The sequence below is a fragment of the Rousettus aegyptiacus genome, unplaced genomic scaffold, assembly GCF_014176215.1.
Source record: "Rousettus aegyptiacus isolate mRouAeg1 unplaced genomic scaffold, mRouAeg1.p scaffold_m13_p_4, whole genome shotgun sequence".
Lineage (NCBI taxonomy): Eukaryota > Metazoa > Chordata > Mammalia > Chiroptera > Pteropodidae > Rousettus > Rousettus aegyptiacus.
This window is the reverse complement of record NW_023416307.1, coordinates 154,546,482-154,568,547: the sequence shown is the minus strand read 5'-3', so window position 1 is coordinate 154,568,547 and position 22,066 is coordinate 154,546,482. Positions and strand designations below refer to the sequence as shown.

Here is a 22,066-nt window from a genome sequence, read left to right as displayed (position 1 = left end):
TGTTCTGTAATTGATAGCCGCACAGCTTGGTCCCGTGGGGGAAATTAAGAAGAAATAATGGTTAAAAAGGCCTGCGACTTTCATATTTGTAGAGCAGGATAGGAAAAGTGGGAGGAGGAGATAGTGTGACAAAGACGAAGACAGAAGGACTGTATTTCTTACTGTGTGTTTCTTTTTTCGTAGTAAACTCGTGGGAGAGAGGTAGACAGCGAAAGAGGGTTCGAAAGGTGAGCCTGACCATTAAGTGGCTTGAATCATAGTGCATTTGGCTTTTCAAATTTTTGGTTGAGGAAAGACTGTATGTATTAGTTGAGAATCTTTGGTTGCAAGCAACAGAAATAGATTGACTAGGCAAAAGAAAGATCGGAAGCTTGCTCGCTTGGACTTGAGAAAGAAGTCAGCTGGGGCAACCGAGCCTCTTGTGTGGCCTTCATTCCTGAATATAGTCATGGAATGGTCCTTTTCCAGCCATGAAATGGTCCTTTTCCAGGCATTCTCTTTTTGTCTTCTGATTGGCCAAACTCCAGTCTTGGGTCTGACCCTGTGGCGGTGGTGGGTGTTGGCGTGAATAAGCAGCAGCCATTACACTAATTGATTTCTCATTGATCTGCATTTACCTGATCGAGCTCATATGTCCGTATGAGTCTCTTGGAGACTCTGTTACAGAAGTCTCTGAAAGCAGAGCTGCTACTCTGCCTTTTTTTTTCTACTGAGCTATGTATGGACTGGGAACTCAACTTATAGCAGGCCCTTCGGTTCTATTTACTACATTCTTTCTGCATTTTTTGGCTATTCACCTACAGTTTTGCCTATACTAGATTATAATTCCTAAATTCAGGTTATGTTTGAAAATCGAGAACCTGGTGGTTCTCTAAAGATGATAGTGTCCGTGACCACAGAGAGGAACTGCCTCCCTAGCTAATTCAGGGAACATGTCTGTATTTTTCGTGCCAGCAGGGCTAAATGTAGTTTGGTTGACATAGTAAACCACAGTGATCCATGAAGAAGCTGTACTTAACCCAAGGTGAGGCCCCTACTCACAGTCTTTGGTCGAGAAAGATGACTTCATTTGTCTGATAGTAATAAAGCCATTTTTTTAAAAATGGAAATCTAATCTGACCTCTTTATTTTTAAGGATTATTTTGGGACATGATTTGGAAATGGAGGTATATGGAATAGTTGAAAGGATTATAAGACTTGAAATCAAAAGACCTGATTTGAGTCTTACTGGCTGTGTAACCTTAGATAAGTCGACTTTTTTTTTATACTTCCTTTTTCTTACTAATGAAAAGGACAAAATGGTACGTGTTCGGTTCACCTTCCAGAGATGTGAGAATAAAGTGTTTGCTTTGGGTAAGACGGTCTGTTACTGAGCTTTAATTTTCTAATCTGTAAAATGAAGGGAGTCTTTTCTAGCTCTAAGTTTTTAGATTTTAAATTTTTTTTTTTTTTTTTTTTGTTCGAAACAACCGACAGAAGTTTCTGGGAGTGTTTTTCCCTGTACGGTACTCATCATAGGACATTTCGCCCCCTTCCCCAGGCAGTTGCAGTGGTGCAGAATGGCTGACCTCAGTCTCGCAGATGCATTAACAGAACCACCTCCAGAAATTGAGGGCAAGATCAAACGGGACTTTATTGCCACGCTGGAGGCAGAGGCCTATGATGACGTCGTGGGAGAAACTGTCGGAAAAACAGACTACATTCCTCTTCTGGATGTTGATGAGAAAACCGGGAATTTGGAGGCAAAGAAGAAACCGTGCCCAGATCCTAGCCAGGTTGAAGGTAAGTAACTAATCAAAATGGGATATATAGGTTCAGAAAATAGATTGGGGATTATGCTTTGGGTCGTAATCTTGGAAACGTTGAGGAAACTGAACCGAGGCTAGTAACTTTCTCTTTACCTGAATTTCTTTATTCAGAACCAAGGACATAGGTTAACATTACCCGTTAGTAGAGTGTGCGTTCATGAAGCTGTGGATTATTTTAATCTTCAGATTTCTTCTGTAATGTCTCAACTTCTGTATGATCTGCCTGTGAATTTCCTAAATTAAATTGTTGTGTCTTTTCTTTGAAAGTAGGTTTGGAAAGTTAGATACATAAAATTTTGCATTTACATCAAGACTTGATTTGGAATGGAATCAGATGCCACTTGTGGTCTTTGAACATAATCCCAGGCCAGGATTAAAACATGATTAAACCCTCTGAAGGAGATTTGCTGCTTTTACATGGTGCTGGTTCAGCTTTGTTGATATATGAGGATTTCTGCATCTCTGTTCATGTGGGCTATTTGTCTGCTGTTTTCTCGTGATGATTTTGTCCAATTTTAGAATTGAGGTCATGCTGACAAAAAAAAAAATGAGCTGAGAAGTTTTCTAGAATAGAAATCGTATAGAATTGATGTTTTTTCTTCAATGTTTGTTTCATAGACTTTGTCAGTGAACCATTCTGGGTCCAGAGATTTCTTTGTCAGGTTCTTAAGAAGGAATTCAATTTCGTTTAAGAGATGTCGGAACTATTCGGGTTGTCTCTTTCTTCTCAAGTGAGGTGTGGTAGTTTGTATCTTTCAAGGAATTTGTCTGCTTCCTCTAAGTTGTCAAATTAATGGAAATAAAACTGTATTTATTACCTCGTTATTTTAATGTCTATAGGATCTGTTGTCATGAATCCCCTCTTTCATTCATTATATCAGTAATCTGTGTCCTCTTTGATGAGTCTGAATAGAGGTTTGTCAATTACTGATCTTCTAAAAGATCCAGCTTTTGGTTTCACACTTCTTTTTTTCTATTTTTCTGTTTTCAATTTCTGCTCATATCTTTAATATTTCCTTTTGCTTACTTTGAGTCGATTTTCTCTTTTTCTAGTTTTTTAAATTGGCAGCTTAGATCATTGATATGAAATATTTCAGATCATTGATTTGAAACGTTTCTTTTCTAAAATAAACACTTTTAAATTTGAGATGTAATCGACATACCACTTTAGTTTCAGGCGTGCGACATAATGATTCGATATTTGTATATATTGTGAAATGATCACCCCAGTAAGTCTGGATAATAACCATGCATCGCTACACAATTCCAGTTGTTTTTTTCCTTGTGATGAGAACTTCCCCTCTTAGCGGCTTTTAAATATACAACACAGGAGTATTAACTATAGTCGTCACGCTGTATGTTACACCCTTGTGACGCTCACCTTACTTACAGCTGGAAGTTTGTGCCCTTTGGTCGCCTTCACCCACATTCCCCACACTCCAGCCTCCACCCCTGGTGACCATCTAACATAAGCTTTTAATGTTATAAATACCCTTCTACTCATGGTTTGAGATCTGTTCCATAGATTTTGATATGCTGTGTTTTTTATTTTCATTCTATTCAAAGTATTTTCTAATTTCCCTTGTGAATTCCTCTTTGACCCATGGGTTATTTAGAAATATGTCAATTTCTTAATATTTGGGGATTTTCCAGATATCTGTCTGTAGTTGATTTTTAGTTTAATTCTGTTGTGGTCAGAAGACGTCCTCTGAGATTCCAGTTCATTTCAATTTGTCAGGGTTCGTTTTATGGTCCAGAATATGGCCTGTCACGGTCAGTGTTCTGTGAGCGCTTGAAATGATGAGTATGACACCATTAGTGTGTGAAACACTCTTACTCATGCCAGGTACGTCTGTTGGTTGCCGGTGTTAAAGTTTTTTGTACCTTTGCTGACTGTGTATCTACCTTGCTCTAGTGATTTCTGAGAGACGTCGAAGTCTCCATTTAATTTTGTGGAATTGTTTCTTTCTCCCTTCTGTTCCATCAGTTTTTATTTAATGTTATTTTGGAGATCTGTTGTCATGTGCATATACATTTAGATTGTTACGTCTTCTTGATGAATTAACTCTCTTATCCCTCTTTATTCCTGGTGATATTGTTTGTTCTGAAGTCTAATTCTTGTCTTATGTTAGTATAAGCTACCCCAGTTTCCTTTTAATTACTGTTTGCATAATATATGTCTCCATTCTTTTACGTTCAGCACATTTCCTTTTAAATATTTAATAAAAGTGGGTTTTTGTATACAAAGTATGGACGAATCTTGCCTTCTTACCCAATCTAAAGACCACTTGTCTTTTAATTGATGTGTTTAGACTGTATTTAATGTGCTATTGATATCGTTGGATTGAAGTCTGTCACTCTGGTTGCATTCTATTCCATCTGTTCTTAATTCTGTTTTTTTTTTTTTTTCCTGTCTGCTTTTGGATTAATTGAATACTTTTTATGATTCTGTTTTTAACTCTAATATTGGCTTATGTATCTTTCTCTTTAAAATTGTTTTACGTTTGACCTAGGGTTTAAAGTGTATACCTTTAATCCGCCTTTAATCTTCCAATCTGCCTTTCAGTCATATTTATTATGTATAGTGTAAAATTCCATGCAAAACAGCGATGCCCAGTTCCTCTTCCATCTTTTGCATTGTTGCCTGACACACTGGATGTTAGTAACCTGTGCGGTTACGTTCTTCGATTTATATTGTCATTATCTTTTAGAATGAATAAAAATATGGAAATATGCCTTTTACATTTACTCTCATTTTGACCATTTTAGGCACTCTTCATTTCATTGTATAAACCCAAATTACTACCTTGCACTGTGCTCCTTTTGTCTGAAAAACCCCTTTATAATGTCTCTTGTAGCACAGGTCTGGTTAACAGCGAATCATCTCAGTTTTGGTTTATTTGAGAAACGAACCTTCGCTTTCGGAAGATACTTTTGCTGGGTGTCATATTCTGTGTTACTTTTTTCTTTCACTAATGTCAAGGAAAATTAGCCTTCCTACTTGCATAGTTTCTGATAAGAAGTCTGTTGTAATCTCGAGCTTTATTCCTTTTTTCCCCTTCCTGGCTGCCTTCAAGTTTTCTTCTCCATCTTTGGTTTTAGGTCATATTTTGCGTTTAGGTCATATTTTGCGTTTAGGTCATATTTTGGCGTCTGTCCTGCTTGGAGTTCTTTGAGCTTGATCTGTGCTTTGATGTGGTTCCTTAAGTTTGGAAATTATTTGGCTGTTATCTTTAAAAATATTTCTTTGCTTAGATTCTTGGATGTTATCCCACAGTTGTTGGGAGCTCTGTTTTCTTTTTTCTTCCTCTTTTTCTTCTCTTTATGTTTAATTTTGTGTACTTTCTTTTGACTCACCTTTGGGTTCCCTGATTTTTTCCCTGGCTGCGTTGAATCTAATGAACCTTCAGTGACATTCTTTATCTTCAATATCTTCTGTTCTTCATTTCTAGCATTTCTCTTTGGCTCTTTAATTTCCATTTCATATTCATGCATATTTCTGTCTTTCCACCGTAGATATTAACATATCAGTCATAGTTATTTTAAATCTTTATCTCGTAATTTGAACATCTGGGTCATCTCTCAGTCTGATTGTTTTCTCTCTTGATAATGTTTTTTTTTCTCTTTTTTTTTTCTCCCCCGGCATTTTGTTTTTGTGTCTCTTAATTTTTGAGTAAATGCTGGATGGCACATGTTAAACAGTAGGACACGGAGATGAGAAGGATTCGTGGCTGGAGATACCTTTCGTATTACTGGGTCATTAACGTAAAGGGCTGAGTTAATTCAGGCCGGCGCTGAGCTAGGTTTGGGCTTTATCGTTTCTGCGATTGTCTTCAGTGCACTCACTGCTGGGCCCACGTTCCTCCCTTCCTCATACTTAGACTGGGGACCGAGGTGCTGCAAGGTTTTTCTCAGTGCCCTTGCTCCACTCTAGCTTTTGCCCTCCCCTGTGCACCTGTGCCTCAGAAAGGTGTGTCTCCTGGCTCCTGTCCCCCACTTCCCAGAAGAGTTCCCACCTGGTAGAGGGCAGGGGATTCTTTTTTTTTTTTTTTTTTTTTTTTTACTTTTGTGTTTCGGTCCTGGTTTCAGCTTAGTCCTGTGTGCGTGCATCTCATGGTTTGAGTCTTTCTCAGTGATGTCATCCCTCGTACAGTGATGGGGTCTTCTCCTGGTCTTGGTGTGGAATCCTGGGCTCGGACCTTTTCCTGCTCCTACGCTAGGTGAAGAGGGTGTTTCCTTATTACTCCTTCCCTAGCTGCCCTGGGTCTTCACGTGGGCCCTGGGGCTGACAAGGTTTGGGACTCTTCCTCTGGCACCCGAAAAGGGAGCCCGGTCCCCTGGGGACAGGGCATCATGCCTTTCCTTTAGCGGCAGCTTCCTGCAGGTCTGCACCTCTTTGGGAAGCTCTCCCTGGTCTCCCACCCGCCTCCAGTCTTCCCTGGGAGCACCTATCTGCTGGTCATCTTTGGAGACAGACCTGCAAGTGGGTGTGAGCTTCCTTCGTGTCCGTCGATCCCGGAACCCTGTACTCTCACGCTGCCCGTCACTTATCCCTCAGCGAGTCATGGAAGTGTCCGGTTGAACCCTTCTTACCTGCATCGGCGGCACCAGCATCTCTTCCTCACTATCTGACCCCGGAGAGCCAGTGCTCACGGCCCGTGTCTCCTTGAGGCGATTGTCTTTCTTTGGATTTCATACTGCTTAGTGCCTCTAAAACCTCAGCTTTCTGGTGAATTTTAGATATGATTTTGTAGTCGATCTGTTTTTTTTGTTGTTGTTGTCATTGATGGGATGGGAGCGGCATTTAAAAATAAGGAAGGCTTAGTGGGAATAAAGGAAATGGTAAGGAGCGACTATTTCAGTAACCTGAGCTATGGCTAAGATGCTCGCCCCTCGCTGGTTCACGCACCGTCAGCAGTCTAGACGGAAGAAGCTGCTGCTTGTCGCTTTCTTCTTTCCTTTGACTGTCATGGTTTCCGCCACCTGGGGCTCCGTGTAAGCAGGTGGCAACAGTGGATTTTCTTGGGCTTCATCTTGAGTGACTTGACCGGTGTACTATTAACTTGACCCAAGAGGAGGAAAGTTTTTCAGACATGATTTTGCTCATAAAAAGTTATTGAATTTTTCCTGCTAATAGTTTAAAATATGTGAATAGCCTGTAATTAAGAGTTTATGAGCTCAGGAAGGCTGCTCTAGAAATCGATAGCTGGTTGCTGGAAGAAGAACTAGCTGTCCGGGGTGCAGGGTGGGAGGGAGACTTATTTTTACTGTGTATCTCTTTGGACCAATTGGATTTCTTACACATGCATTTGTTAACTTGTTCAAAAAGAATAACATGGAGTTTGTAATCACAATATCTAGCTAAAGTAAAAGCTGCCGATTTTTTTCTTACCACCTTGTTTGTGGAAGGCTTGGCTAAGGATAAATGGGAGAAGGAAGGAAGCTGTTGGGAGACTTGGAAGCGGAAGGGAGAAGCCTCCTCGTTTGGTCTTGTAGAACTTGAGCATGAGCGAGTTCTCTGTGAATGGGCCTTCTCTGCTATGCGTTTGATTTCTTCTAGATTTTTGCCAAAATGATAAGTTATGCATTTCGCCTGGAGAACATTATTTTTATGGTTTATTTAGACATCCAGGTTTAAGGTTGATTTTATTCTTGGATGAGAGTCAGTAAGTCATCACCGGCGCCCTTTGGTAAGATTTTACAGCGCGCTCACGCAGGCCAGCCAGTGGAACTTTATCAGCCGGCTTCCTGCATCTATAGAGAAAGGGGAGTTAATCGGGTTGTGCACATAATAGAACTCTTTAGACAATGGTGTTTTATTTTTCTTAATTCCCATATGCCCACCCTAATTGCTCTCAACTTAAAAATGAGGGGGTGAGAAGGCAGGGCTGGCTGCCTTTATGATGCTTTACACAGTAGAAAATGCTGCTTTTCTTCGCTTCAGGTACAATTCCTGCCCCAAACCTGGAAACAATGACTTCTCCAGGAAGCTCGATCTTTTGTTTGGTTTAGTGGGAAAGGGCATTTCCAGTTCACAGTGTGGGTGCGAGGGATGCTTGGCGTGACTGGATTCAGCTTCGTTTTTAGGCGTTTTCCCACTTTACCCCCATTTAGTTTTGCTTCTGTGTCGTCTTAGCGCTGCCTCCATAGACATTTAAATAGCCACATGCGTGGAAATAAAACGGGTGTCACACTCCTTCTAAAATGCCTGTCACCTTGGGAAACAGTTCTCAAACTACTTTTTCAGAATGTATGTACTACAACTTGATTTTTTGTCCTTCGTAAATGTTATCTTCCTAATAATTGTTCGTTATCAGCTTTATACGCCTCTTATTTTCTAGGTCAGGGAGACAAAAGACAGAAGCTCTCTCTTAGATGCGAGTAACAGCAATGATACTGTGGCTCATTCAGAACATTGTCATAGATGTTTGAATGAGCATCTAACACGTTGTTGACCCTTAGACACAAAGAAATAGTTGGCAGATTTGTGGACAGATTTTTCTGTACTCTGTGTGCTGAGATGTGAGACTGAGAGAATACTTTGTCTCCAACATTCCAGGAAGTTTCTGAGGCCAGGAACATGTTTCTGTAGAATGTTTTAACCTAAGACGGTGCTTCTCAAAGTGTGGTCTTGGACCAGCACTATGTTTCAACGTCAACTGGGAGCTTGCTCAAAATGCAATTCCTAGGCCCACAGGGAATCAGGCACTCTGGGGGTGGGGCTCAGCATTCGGTGTTTTAATGAACCGTTGCTGGTGACGTGGCCGCATGGCCAAGGTTGAGAAACGCTGACCCAGGAGGAAGGGCCTCCTGCATCAGTCCTGGAAAGGATGATAACTGGGTAATATTTCTCCTGGTTCAGCTGGCTGGGGCCTTCTATTGTGAACACTGCAGCCGACTTAAGTGGCCACCAGAGGGCAGTGGTGGCGCAGGCCTGACTTGCACATGCCCGAGCATTGAGGCCGCGCCGAATCCTCCCCATGTTGCCCACAGCAGACTCCGTGGCCCTTCCCCACAGCACACTGCCCTCTCAGCGGCCTGCGCTTCCTCCTCTGCCAAGCTGACTTGCCAGCTGTGGGAGTCTGACGTCTCTTGTGGAAGAAAAGATTTAAAGTATTAATAATAAATTTGAATATTCTTATGTCTCACACGTGTGATTTTTTTTTTTTTTAACGCGTGTCGTTTTCAGTACTCTGTGTGTTTAGCTGAGAAAGCGTTCAAGTCATGCACGCGCGTCCCTCTGGGGCAAGCGAGCCACTGAAAGAAGGCAGTGTGGCGTCTTTTGAATTGGGACTTCTCCAGGTGCGGGCAGTGTGCCAGCGACTACCGCCCAACGAGTCTTCTCTGCAGAGTTGTGTGCAAGCCTCTTGCCTTTACTAAAACCTCATATTTTCGTGTTTAGGGTTGTCTTTATTCTCCCCTGAGCTTAGCGTTTTGGATCGTTAGGTGCTGTGCATGGGGTAGAATCCGTCTCCTTATTTTCTTCTAACCTCCTCGTTTTCCTTGTATTTATTTTCTTTTATTCCGGTTAGTTGCTCATGTCGTAGTCTCACAATTATTGCTTAGTCTAGTAATGTCATTTAAGCTAGACTTTTATATAAGGCAAAAGAAAACTAATTTTAGGTTCTCACAAGGTTACTTTATAGTTCAGTGAGCAGTCTGTTGAGCAGTTGGTCAGTAGATTAACCGATCTATAGTCGATCAGTCTATGGTTAATAACAATGAGAATAATAATAGTTGTTAACATTTGCTTAACACTGTGTAATTGACACAGTACTGCCTCCAGTATTACTGCGTTGAGTCCTCATGATAACCATGAGAGGTAGATATTGTCCCATTTTCCAGGTGAGACTATTAAAAACTTGGAGAGCACTAGGGAATTGCATTTGATCATTTAGTTAATAGTGACAGAACCATAACCTGTACCCAGACCTTCTGATTTCAAACTTATGTCCTTCCTGTGAAACCATATCATCTTCATGAATGCATAACTTTCTGCTTGACGTACCGTCTCAGATCTGTTTTTCAAATCTAAATACTTATTTATTTAACTCAAGAAGCAGAATTATTAGACGTGCAAATAGTGTGTTCAGGAAACATACATGAGAATCTTGTTTCATTTACATAAAGAGCATGAACCGGAGGCTCTGGTGCTAATTCATGTGAATTTATCAAGTCTTTCACTTTCCGAGACAGCTTCCAGTACTTGCTCTCCTGTCACAGTCCCAGCTGATGACCTTCAGGGCAGAGGCTGGGTAGACTCACGGAGAACCCCGCCCGACCCACGTCACCTGAGCCCCTTGCTCCCTCTCTGCTGGTTTCGGGCGAACGGTTCGCACTGTCCCGTTCACGGCGGCGCCGCCTCTGTCCCTTGCGGTATCAGCCGGGTCGTCCATCAGCATTAAACATGCCACAGGTTTTTCCTTTATTAAAAATAAAAAATCCCATTCCCCCCCCCCCCACGTTCATCTCATCTGCTTCTTTTTATTCCGCTCCCTCTCTGAAAAAGACGTATCTGCTCCCTGTCTCCGGTCCCTTTCCTCTCTTCTCTCCCGAGTCCACGCCCATCTGCCTTTAACTGATACCAGGCCGCCCAGACGGCCGCTCCTAGGGCACAAGACTTTCGCATCGCCAGGGATGAATCGGGCACGGCTCCAAAGGTTCCGGCCTGAGCAACTAAAAGGAAGGAATGGCCATCATCTGAAACGGGGAAGACTGTAGAAGGAGCAGATTTGAGGGGAAGATAAGAAATTCAGCTGGGGGTCTGTCGAGCTGACTTATCTGATCTCGGTGAAGGTACCAAGTGGGGAGGGGCAGCTCTGGGGTCCAGAGGAGAGGTCTGGGCTAAAGACACACTTCTGGAGGTTGACAAGATTTAAAGCTTTGGCTAAAGGTGGTGATTGGCAGTCTTTTTAAGACTGGATTTAGATGTAACCTTTGAAGAACATTTCCTGACTCATCTCTGCCCCCTTCTGCCCCCTTCTGCCCCCCTTACCCCTGGCCTCTTTTTTCCCATCTTCCCCTCAGTAAGTGCCTTTCTTCTCTGAAGGGATTTGTTGTCTCACACTTACCCTACTCTAGAGTAGGGATAGTATTTTGTTTATTTTTGTATTCCATGCAGAATAACACAATTAGCACAGAGTAGTTCATATTGTACCAGCAACCTCAAGTTGCTCAGTTGTAAGAAGCCAGAGGTGTCAGAGTGACACTTGAGACAAGTGACAGGAGAGAACCATGGAGAAGCACATCAAGCGAGGTCATGCGGTCCGGCAGCCTGTGCGGGACCAAGCAGCGAGAGGTCGCTGCTCCTGGAGCGTGGTAGGTGGACAGTCATTGTGCGTTAAACCGAATAGACATTGTGTTTTAGCAAACTAAACTGAACTCATTTTGTTCAGGTTCCGGTTATATTAATAACAGACATAACTAACAGTTATGTCAGCATTAAAATATACCATAAGTATGTTTATATTTAGGGAAATTTTTATCTATACGTAACTTAGTGTGACATTTTTGCAAAAATAGTTGTTGGACTTCGATTTGAAAATATATTGCTTAACTAAGTGTCTTTTGGAAAAGAAAAGAAAAATAGTACTAACAGTTTCGGTTTGTAATCATGGTACCTTAGTATGAAAGAAAAGCAGATCTCATTTAAGAGGTTAATTTGTCAGGTTCTTTCTGTAGGTGGGAAGTTCTGAGAGCTGCGCAGGAGAAAAATACCAAAGAAAGAGACGTCTTGCCCGTGAACTGCCATCCTAACCCAGACAGCCTCGACGGTGTTCCCCCACACCCTTTTCCCTCCCATAAAAACTGCCGCTGCATTTAGGCACCGACTCCAAGTGGGCTGGGAGGACATTTGTTTCTTACAGTCAAATTTCTTACTCGGGAAATGGTATGAAATGGCTCAGTGAGACCACAGGGCTGTTCCTACTGCCCCCCAGTTAGGCCGCATTTCATTTTGCTGAAAACGAAGAAGTAGCATGTGACTCATGGTCTCTTGGTGTTGATCTTGTTTGAAACCTTCTGGTAATAGCTCGGTTCCCCTGATTATAAAAACAAAACATCACTGCGAAGAAAATTAGATAATTAAGTATTTTAAAGGCACAGTCTCTGATACTTTTTGTTCCTAGAAATTTTAGGTTAACTTAGGAGTTCCTTGATTTGCAGTCTCCCTCCTTATGGCCCGTTCTGCCACCCCACATACATAGCATTTATTCCAACCATTCGTTCATTGTTTCATTCTTTAAGCAGTATTTATTGAGGATACTCTATCACTGAGAAGGAAGAAAAGGAGCCCAAAACTCGAAACCTCAAGGGGTTGACAGCTCATTAGGGAAGGCAGTCAGCTGCCAAAGGAAAGGAAATGAACTGTGGGGTTTCAGAGGAGCGACCTAATGCCCGGTTTCTCACTCCAGAGGGAGAGCAGAAGCCTCTCGGGAAGGACAAGGGAGCCGGGCACAGGCGTGGAGGCGGGGAGTCAGTGCAGGTGCTGTTGGTCTGTGTGGGAGCAGAGGGGACGAGGTCTCTTCTGAGAAGGGGTCGTGTTTTCTTTGGGGGAGGTGAGGTCCTATGCTGAGAAACAGAGGTGGAAGGGGTCAGAGGCATGAAGAGGACAGGATGGTTTAACATAGATATTGTAGAGTGTGGAAGAATGAGTCGACAAAATATTTGGGCCAAGTAAAGGTCGGGAGTGATGAGTTTATAGTGGCGTATCAACCTGCCTTTGTTCCGGAACCTTCACCCAGCCATTTTTTTCTTAGTTGGGGGAACTGGGTTCGGGTCTCTGAGAGTCTCTGTACTAGCATTCCAATCCTTCTGTAAATTTTAAAACATTCTAAAATAAAAATCTTGTGTAAAATAAAATTTTATTTTATTTAACTAAGTGAAAATTTCTCTTGACTCTCACTTAACCCTGTTTATTTTTCAAGAGGAGTGGGTCTTTTAAGGTTATGTTTTTTGTATTTACAAACGTATGGTCAGAAATCATTGGCCTTAGTTTTATACAAATGGGATCAAACCACCTCCGTTATTTTTTATAAACTTGCTATTTTTTTATAAACTTGCTAGTTTTTTAAAAACTTGCTATTTTTACTTTACATCTTAGAAATTTTTTCTGTCAATACATATAAATCATTGTTTATAACTTCTGCTTTGGTGTAGAGATCGTGAAACTTTAATCACATACCCATATGAGAATCCTGAAAAATTTTATACCCTTTGTACATTTTTAAGTGGACACCTAAAATTTTCTTTTTAGCAAAAGATTAAATATTTGCAAAGCATGTTTTTTAAAGAATGTTTTACTTTGCACATAAAAATAATAGTTACATCACTCCTTTAAGTGTGTCCAAATGCTTAACATATAGCGTTTTGATTCCCATCATCATTTATTTTAAAAATGCATGAACAAGCTGTTCTTCATCGTTGGAAATGTAAATCCATCTTTTGATTCCTTGAATTCCTATTTCCATTCCTCTCACAGACTTTTTTCCTAATGTAGTATATTTTTACACATGAAAGTTTTTTTCCCCTAAGTTATTGTGGTTTTGTAACTAAATATGTATGGAAACTTAATTTTTAATTTAAAAAGTTTCTGTAACGATAAGGTTCTAAGTATTAACTTGCCCCAGAAGAATTTAACATATGGTTACTAGTAGTACACAGTTGACCTATGCTATAATTTCTGATAAGTTATTACTAACCATAAAAGTTGGTTTTAATTGGAAATCTTTTTCTTAATGAGATGATGGGGTCTATTATTTTTCTTGTTTGGGTCATGACTCTGTGGATAAGTTTTTTTATTAGACTGAAACAGATATGTCTGTTCTTACAGACGTAATAGTCAGGAAACCTTGTTCACATGGCTAAGTGTGCAGGAGCAGAAGCTTTGTTACAGCAATGTCCTTAATTCTTTGAGTCACATGCTAAGAATCTATAATTTAGTCCTGTTAAAAATTATCTTCGGTGTCCTATGAGATGACAACTCTTTCAGGTTTGATGATAGCAGAGAATTGAAACCTCTCTAACCCGAAAACGGACCTATTACTCAGTCATTGGATAAGTCACTTTGTTTAGTGCTTGCTCTGGTTTCCCAGATTTGTGATATTTTCTTTGACATTTCTTTATTAAAAGTCTCCTGTGTACTGTATTCGACACTGTGTCCCTGGATGATGTGTGTTTCCTCTGGATGTGATGTCTTTCTCCTTTGGTAGTTCTCCTCGGTTACTTGGTGACGCTGTCTTACTCGCGGTTGCCCGTGATGCACGAGTGCCACCCGCCGCTGGCAGGGACGTGACGGCGGTGCCAGGCGGGGTGCGGGCTCCGCACTCCTGGGCACCGCAGTCACCCAGGGAGCTGGCTTCCTCTCGTGCCGGAGCCTTCAGTCTCTGCTCCCGTGGGGAGGTGGCTGGCGCAAGGCCGACGGTTGTGGGGCAGCGGGGACTGGCCTGGCAACTCGTAGGAGCCCCACCACCGCTGCCGCCCCCAAACATAGGGTACCTCGGAGCCCGGCTTTCCTCGGGGCTCGCTTTGGGCCGTGGCTTCTCTGGTGCGGTCCTGTTTGCGTTCGTTTTCTTGGATATTTCTCATTATTTCTGGTCCCCTGGAGGGTACCCTCCTTGATTTCTAGATCTTTATTTATGCTTTCAAGCAATTTCTTCTGCTGTTCTTAAATATTTGTGGTATATGTTGAGACTGAGCTGTGTGCCTCAGTTGGCTCTTCTCTTATTCAGTCTTAAATTCTTTCAGACGCTTAATTAAAACAGGATTTTGTCTGTGAAATTCTCCCTTTTTATCCCCATCTCTGGTTCCCCACACTCCAGTCCTTAGCAGTCACCACTGGCGTTTGATATAAGTTCTTTCATATTTTTTCTGATTGTATGTTGTTTTTATAATGCCGTTATGCCATATTTGCTTTTATTTACTTATTTTTAATATGTCTTGGCACCTTCCCATATCAGACCATGAAGACCTACCTCATTTTTTTTAATGGTTGTGTATTATTTCACAGCTTAGTGAAAATCTGTTCATGGGTATTCGTTACGTTTTAAACAATGCCATAATAAACATGCTATTTACATTCATTTTTGTGTAATTTTATGTCTTTTCATCAACAAAATAACTTAAAATGGACTGTTGAGTCAAATGGGTATTTCAAAATTTGATAAACTGCCAAATTCTCTCTTAAATTCTAATATATATTCCCCAAATGGTGCGTGAGATTACCTCTTTCCCTACACTTTTGCCCACATTGGCTGTTATCATATTTTAAAAGATTTTATCAGTCTCATGGCCAAAAGATGGTATCATTTTTTTTTGTAATTTGCATTTCCCTGTTATCTGCATTTTATTTTCTTGCAGTCCGTATTTTAAAATGAGGCAGAATTTTTTTTTTTAAATATGCATTTTTTTTTTCTTGAGTGAGAAGGAATGCATTTTGTAAGCTTACTGTGTGAGGGTAAAGGGGAATTTATTTATTTTGGCCTAAGTATGGGATAGAGAGCATGGTTTGCATCTCTCTGGATAAGCAGGACACAACATGGGAAGCCCTAGAATGGAGCATGGTGGGAATTTAATGAGTCTGTTTCCTTCATGCCTTCATTTCCATCTTCTTCTTCTCCTTCTTCTTCTTCCAGTAATTGATGTTCTCTTTTTGGTCTGCCTCGTTCTTTTGGGTTGTTCTCCTTAGTTCGTTCCTCTGCTATTTGAGATAACAGAATGAATGATGTTTTCAGTGAGTTTATGTGAATGATTTCTGCCATGGATTTATGGGATCCAGAAGGTTGTGGACTGTAGTTTCTTGCCTTCCGAAGTAAAACTTTGCATTTTACATTTTCATAGCATACATTCTAGATTTTTCACTCGTCTGAGCTTCTTGCGAGTGATTCCAAAGAAACTCGAGATGACAGGTTGACTCGAAAGCTGCACAGGTGGCCGGATTGTTAGGTACGGTCAAGGCCTTTCAGGGAAGGGTAAAGATACACAACTCAGTTGATCTGTGTAGTCAGAGCAACGGCAATCAAGATTTCTTGAGGATTTTTGTAAAAATAAATTAACAGATGGTTCTAAAATTTATATGGAAAAGCAAAAGTAATTAGAACAACCAAAACAATTTGGAAAAGACCCAGTTTGGGGGACTCACATGACCTCATCTCACAACTTGATACAAATCTAGCAGTTGAGACAGTGTGGTGTTGGCAGAAGGGACGGACTTTTTGTCAGCGGATCAGAGGAGGCCAGACTTATGTCCACACATTACGTTCGAGTCCTTCTTCAACAGAGGTGCAAAGTCAAGTCAATGGAACAAAGCTAGCCTTTCCAGAAAATGATAAAGGAACAATTAGATGCCTGTATGCGAAATTAGGAATCTAGATCTATATTTTACACTATATGCAAAATTTAACTCTAAACGTACCATAGGCCTCAACTTAAAAATTATGAAACTTCTAAAAGAAACACAGGAGAAAATCCTGTAACCTCGGGTGAGGCAAAGATTTCTTAGACATATCACCAAAAGCGTGAAAGCATAAAAGGTAAATTAGGCTTCATTAAAATTTAAAATTTTGCTCTTTAGAAGACACAGCTGAGAAAATGAAAACACAAGTTATAGACTGGGAGAAAATATTTGCAAAACTCATCTGATAAAGAGTTGGAATTCAGAGTGTACACAGAATCCTCAAAACTCTGCAATAATAAACCACCCAGTTTAAAAGTAGTAAAAACAAAACAAAACAAAACAAAAAACAAACATTCATTTCACCAAAGAAAATAAAGGGATGGCAGCTAAACACATAAAAAGATGCTCAACATCCTCATGTATTAGCGAATGAGACACAACTGTACTTCATTAGATTAGCTAACATTTAAAAAAGTCCTCTCGCAGGAGTGCTCTGACGACCACGTCCCCCTCGGGTCCAGGAGCAGGGGTGCTGCCTGGAGTTTCTATGTGGCGGTTGTTCTAAACGGCCTTGCTGCGTCCTTGGAGCGTTTGGTTTGAATCCCAGGTGCTCGACCTGTGGCGGTTCGCGACAGTTTCACGGAGCAGAGTGGAAACCTGTGACAATGACTGGGTGGGCAGGACTCGGCCGGCCGTGGTGCCGGGGCGTCACGGCGTCTGGGTTTCCTTTTATTGGATCTTTACGTTTAGGACAGGTTCGTATCTTCTGGCAGCTCGTGCTCCGGAGAGTGGCAGGCCGTCTGCCAGCCAGCAGCTGGCCCCGCCGCTCGTTCGCCGTCCGGATGGGTCACTCTTCCTTGTGGCCGCTCGTTTCGCCGTCTAGATGGGTAACTCTTCTGTGTGTTTTCGCAGGTGCCCCGTCTGCTCGCCCAGCGGCGCTGGCCAACGGCGATCACGGCGTGGAAGGGGATGACAGCACTACAGGTAAGTGGCTCCCCAGGTGCGCGGGCGGGACCGTCAGGCAAACGCCCGGAGAAGCTCCTCGGAGGAGGGCCGATCCTGGCGCTGGGCTCTCGGCGGGCGTGCATACAGCCAGGCCGCCGCCTTGTGGCAGCGCCAGCTGCGCAAAGAGCGGAGTGGATTGCGTTCGATACTCTCTAAATGCCTGTCGTCGTCCCACACAGAAGGTGGGTCCGTTTTAAAAGCGCGCGCTCCTGGAGGCACAGTGACCGCCGTCGAAGTGTGTCACGGCGGAGGCCTGCGGCCACTGCGGCTCTTTGGGCCCGTGTCCTCCCCGAGCTCAGCCGCACTCCGTCCAGCTTCCACCGCTCAGTGTCAGGAAACCCGTGAGCCCCAGATGAGAAGTTCTCTCCTTTCTCTTTTGCCCTCAGTCTGGTTTTCCTTTATTTTCCCTTTCACTGTTGCTTTTGAAACCTGTCTCTGACCTTAACTCTCAGCTATTCCTAGGGCTTTGCAATTCCGTTAGCTGGCACTGAGTTCCTGGGGTTCCCACCTCATCCTTAGCGCCAGCCCCTTCCCCCAGGGCATGGGTAGTGAGCGGCAGGAGGGCCCCTAGGGATGGACCATGTAAGTCTTCTCTTAGGTAGCCGATAGGAGAGTCCTGCTGAATTTTTTATAAAGGACAGCCATCCTTCGCAGCCGTGAGCAGGCGGACACTGTTGACCCAAGTGAACAGACCGCTGAGGGTCAAGCGCATCGTTCTCCGCAGCAGTGCGTGCTCTCCCTGACTAGGCCGTGACATCGGTTCCCGTGACGGGCACCGGATGTGGGCCGTGGCTGGGTTTCTCTTGTAGGCGTACCCCAGCCCGGAGAAGCCTGTCCCTCGAGCCACCATAGCATTGCTCAGTTTCTAAGGCTTCCAGAAGGCCTTTGTTAGCAGCAGGAGTTATTCCAGGCTTCGTTCTTTATTCTGTGACCTTGGGAGATGTTGACCGTATCTCTGTACCTCAGGTTTATTGGTGACTAGGTTCTATTGGAGCTGTTAGTTTTCCTTACTGACATCATCATCTTTATTAGCAACTCATGAAACAGGAACTCATTACTTTAAAAGCTGGGAACAACCAGAAGTGCCTGCCGCTGTATCTTCCAGTTTTATGAAACAAAATCTTGTCATTTCTTTGATAAACTTAGTTGGATGTGGTATTGACCATCTCTGTGCCTGCTGTGGAATTTGGTTTCAAGAAAACATTTGTGGAAATACCCCTATGATTAGAGGAGAAGACGTTTGAACATAACTCTAAAAAATGAGTAAAAACAGCTTTCTTTAACCCAGAGGCAGGGTCAGGGGAAGGAAGGGCTGGGAGGGGTTCGAGTTGACTAGCCGTTGACAGAGTGGATGCCACTTTCATCCAGGAAGGAGACGGCACCTAGCACAACTGGGGAGGCTCCTCCTCCAGCAGGATGTCAGGTGTGACCAGCGGAGACACACACACTTTACGGAGCAGCTGCTTCCCGCTGCCAGATCTTCATAGTGTGGGAAAAGAACAGGGAAGGCGTACAGTCCGGTTCTTACCAGCTCATGACTTAGTTCCCTGGTGACCAAAAAAGAGCCCAGCTGGTTATGAACTTCCTAGTGACGTTATGAAAAATCAGGTCTTCCTGCCCTGGGACACCTCTCCACCACGAGGAGAAGAGTTTGTGCATCTGGGAAGATGTTTGCATCTGAACTTGACATCTTGACTGCATCCAAGCAGATGCTGTACTGAAAACATGCGTGTTTCGTGGGGGGCGGGAAGGAGCAGGGAGGGGAGGAAGCGCATGTTTTTGGAGCATGACTTCATTCCGATCTGGCCGTCACTAACTGGAGCATGTAGCTCAGCACCATTTTGGAAATTCCCATTTCTATTGCCTTCAGAATGTTATCTCTAGCCTAAGAGCAGAGCAGCCCCTGCCGGTAGCGTAGAAACGGTTTTTTTTGAGCATCTCGCTGTGTTGAACTGCTGTGTACTAACGACCTGTGCTTTTCCGCCCCTTCCTTCCCCTTCCTGTTTTTTCCTCCCTTTCCATTTTTCTCCTCCTAGAAGCCTAGAGTGTGTCTCAGCACTGGGGCTGCTGCAACACCAGACCACTGATCTTTCCTAAGCACCGTTACACTTCTAAAACCTTCAGCATTTTGCAGAGCTTTGCTTTCCTTCCCCGGACACGGTCTAGAAGAAGCCGAGGGGAGTTCTTCGGGGCCTCTCTCTGCTGATGCCCGAGCAAGCCACCTGCTTCCTCTTGTACTCTGCAGGGCTTGATGGAGCTCCTTCCCCTCTGTGAGCACGAAGGACAGGACAATTCTTTTTAATTTTAGTAGTTTTATAAAGGTTGTCTGATGTCTTTTATTTCTTGTTCTCTTTTGAAACTCATTTTATCATTTACTCCGCGCTCACATTTTTCTTTTCTTTACGCATTTTTAGTTGGCGTTTTTCACTTGGTCTTCAGACCGCCCCCACGCATCAGGAAGTGGTAACAGCAATGAGAGTGTGTGCTCTCTACAGGGATCGGGTCCCCCAGTCTGCAGCGAACCTCCCTGCGCCTCCCCCTCCTCCTCCTCTGTGAGCTTGCTTTTGGGGAAGGGTAATCTTTTTACGCTACCTGTGTTTCTGTCCACCTTACTAAAACATGAGAAATGAGCGCTATTTTAATTTAAAGTTTTCTAATGCAGAGTAGCTCTGATGAAACTTTGAAAAGTATTTCCTCGGATCATTTTTCGTTAGTTGCCAGTTGGGCTGAAACGGTTTCTATTAGGAAATTATTATCTATTCGTCTAGGCTTAGATTCTCCTGAAGATTTAACCACCTTATTATTGCATGTGTGGAATTTTATAACCCAAATTACTTTCTTAATATTGATCGTAAACTAGCAAAATGAGAGTTGAGAAGTTAAAGAAAATGGAATACTGGAATGTTGCTACAGAGAGAAAATAACTTTTTCTATAACAACTTGAGAACGAAACAAAATGGCAACACACTGAAGGACAAGGATTTATCAGGTTTCTGATGAGGTGGTGGTCTGATTGGACACAGTCTCCTCAGGATTGGTATCCTCTTGAACTCTGGAGAGGCCTTTTCACAGCAGGCCAGGAGATGAGGGGGTCACCCACAAAGACCTGTGTGTCAGGTCCTTCACCACAAACACTAGTAGGTTGTCTCAGTGGGACTGTCTTAATTTTGTTCCTCATTTCCCCAAACTAATAGCCAAAAAAATCTGGAACCATTTAGGGTAAGAACTATGGAACCTTTCATATATAAGCTGTGATTGGATTTTTAGAAAAAGAATATAAAACATGGACCATGTTTTGAAATCTTAGAGGAGTTCTGGTTTAAGACCTGGAAGGTGAAATACTCTTACATTTTCTGTCCTCTTGCTGACTGTGCTGGTTTTTATAATCGCCAAGCCACTGATTGTTTCAGATTAAAATAAGTAAATGGCACCGTGTTCTGAGGAAGAGTTCGAAATGTACATTGTTTTCAACCCTCTGATACAGAGCTGCCTTTGCGATGGTAAAATCAGGATGTTATGAGTTTAAATTGAGTCCATGCAATGACTTCTGGAATGTAGGGAGCATTTCCGCTTCCGGTCACGAGATCTGGTCACGTGGGCTCGTTTCTCTGCCAGGAATTCCTCCTATGGGTTCTGGAGAGAAGACACTTAAGCAAGGCATATTTTAGAGGGAAGGGCTTTATGCTTTCCTTTAATTTAAGTAGTTGATCCGATATGGAAACTGTTGCCATAGGAGACCACACCTTCACATAAAACACAGCTCTTTCCCTTTGCTGTGCAGCTGTTTAATTTAGTTTTCTTGTGATTTTTTTCCTTTTTCTTTTTTTTGGGCAGGGAACTTTTTACACCTGGTAGTGCTAACTTTTTAAAGGTTTGACATCTTTTTATCACTTCTAACCAGTCTACAGCCCGTCTCAGTGAAGGGTGGGTGGAGGGGCCTGGGGACGACTGTCCTGTGGCGGTGGTCAAAGACACACACTCACACTTCATTACTGACATCGCTTTATTCCACTTTTATTTCCATTGTGTTATGTTTTTGTTTGAAATTTGTTTTTTTTTTCCCAAATGTTTTTTTTTTAAATTTACGAAATCAAAATTTTCTACTAACAGCCAACTAAAATTTAGTAAATATTATTAGTTCACTGTGTTTCACTTGAATGTTTCATTGTGAAAGAAAGAAATTTAATGTCTCCAATGTAGCTTCATATGAAATAGCTGGTCTTATAATAACGAAATGCTGCGTTGTCGTGAGGGCCACACCTGCGTGTGGCCTGAGGGTTGGTCAGGGTTGCTCTGTCGAAATGTGATGTTTCTTATATGTAATCTCAACCTCTCTCTCTCTCCCTCTTTCTCTCTCTCTCGGCCCAATGTTGAAGATGTAGAACTTTGTTTTTAGATATTTATAACTTTGTTCATGCACCTAAGTTTATATTTTTTGTGATTTTAGACTTCAACAATTTGTATATTGGGACATTTTAATGTGATCATGTGCTCATTAAATTATACTAATAAACGTTACATTAACATCTTACGGACTGGATTTTGGTTGGGGTCTTAATTATTGAAGTATAACGTGACTAAGACGTGAATTTGGTAAAGAAAGAGGCTGGAGGCATGAGTTCTCAGTCTAACAAAGCTTCTCTTCCCACCCACAATAATGCCATAATTGTGTGGGCTTTTTATTTTTCCCAGGCACTTTTATTTACACTGTCGTATTTGATTCTCAGAGTTACTCTCTTTTATCTGGAATCTGTAAGAGTTAAGAAGCCAAAATGACCAGCTGGTATTTGACAGCATCTGCTGAGACAGTTGGCAGAGTGGCAATGTGCAGTTTTTCCAAAAGGCAGGTTATGGCATATCA

The 22,066-nt window shown here is 42.4% G+C and overlaps 1 protein-coding gene across 1 annotated transcript; it reads left to right on the top strand.

The window, feature by feature from the left end:
* Positions 1-1,540: 1,540 nt before the first annotated feature.
* LOC118601640 (microtubule-associated protein 4-like) lies at positions 1,541-21,736 on the top strand. Its single transcript, XM_036219136.1, has 3 exons — positions 1,541-1,782; positions 17,113-17,184; positions 19,242-21,736. Exons 1-3 carry the CDS (start codon positions 1,560-1,562, stop codon positions 19,247-19,249), a joined length of 303 nt encoding a protein of 100 aa, XP_036075029.1. The 5' UTR covers positions 1,541-1,559; the 3' UTR covers positions 19,250-21,736.
* Positions 21,737-22,066: the final 330 nt, after the last annotated feature.

What these genes read in the sequence shown, in the direction of transcription:
- LOC118601640 (XM_036219136.1), top strand. Translation starts at nt 1,560, where the DNA reads ATGGCTGACCTCAGTCTCGCAGATGCATTAACAGAACCACCTCCAGAA. An exon ending in AGATCCTAGCCAGGTTGAAG is followed by an intron (nt 1,783 to 17,112) that starts GTAAGTAACTAA and finishes GTGTTTTCGCAG; the next exon opens with GTGCCCCGTCTGCTCGCCCA.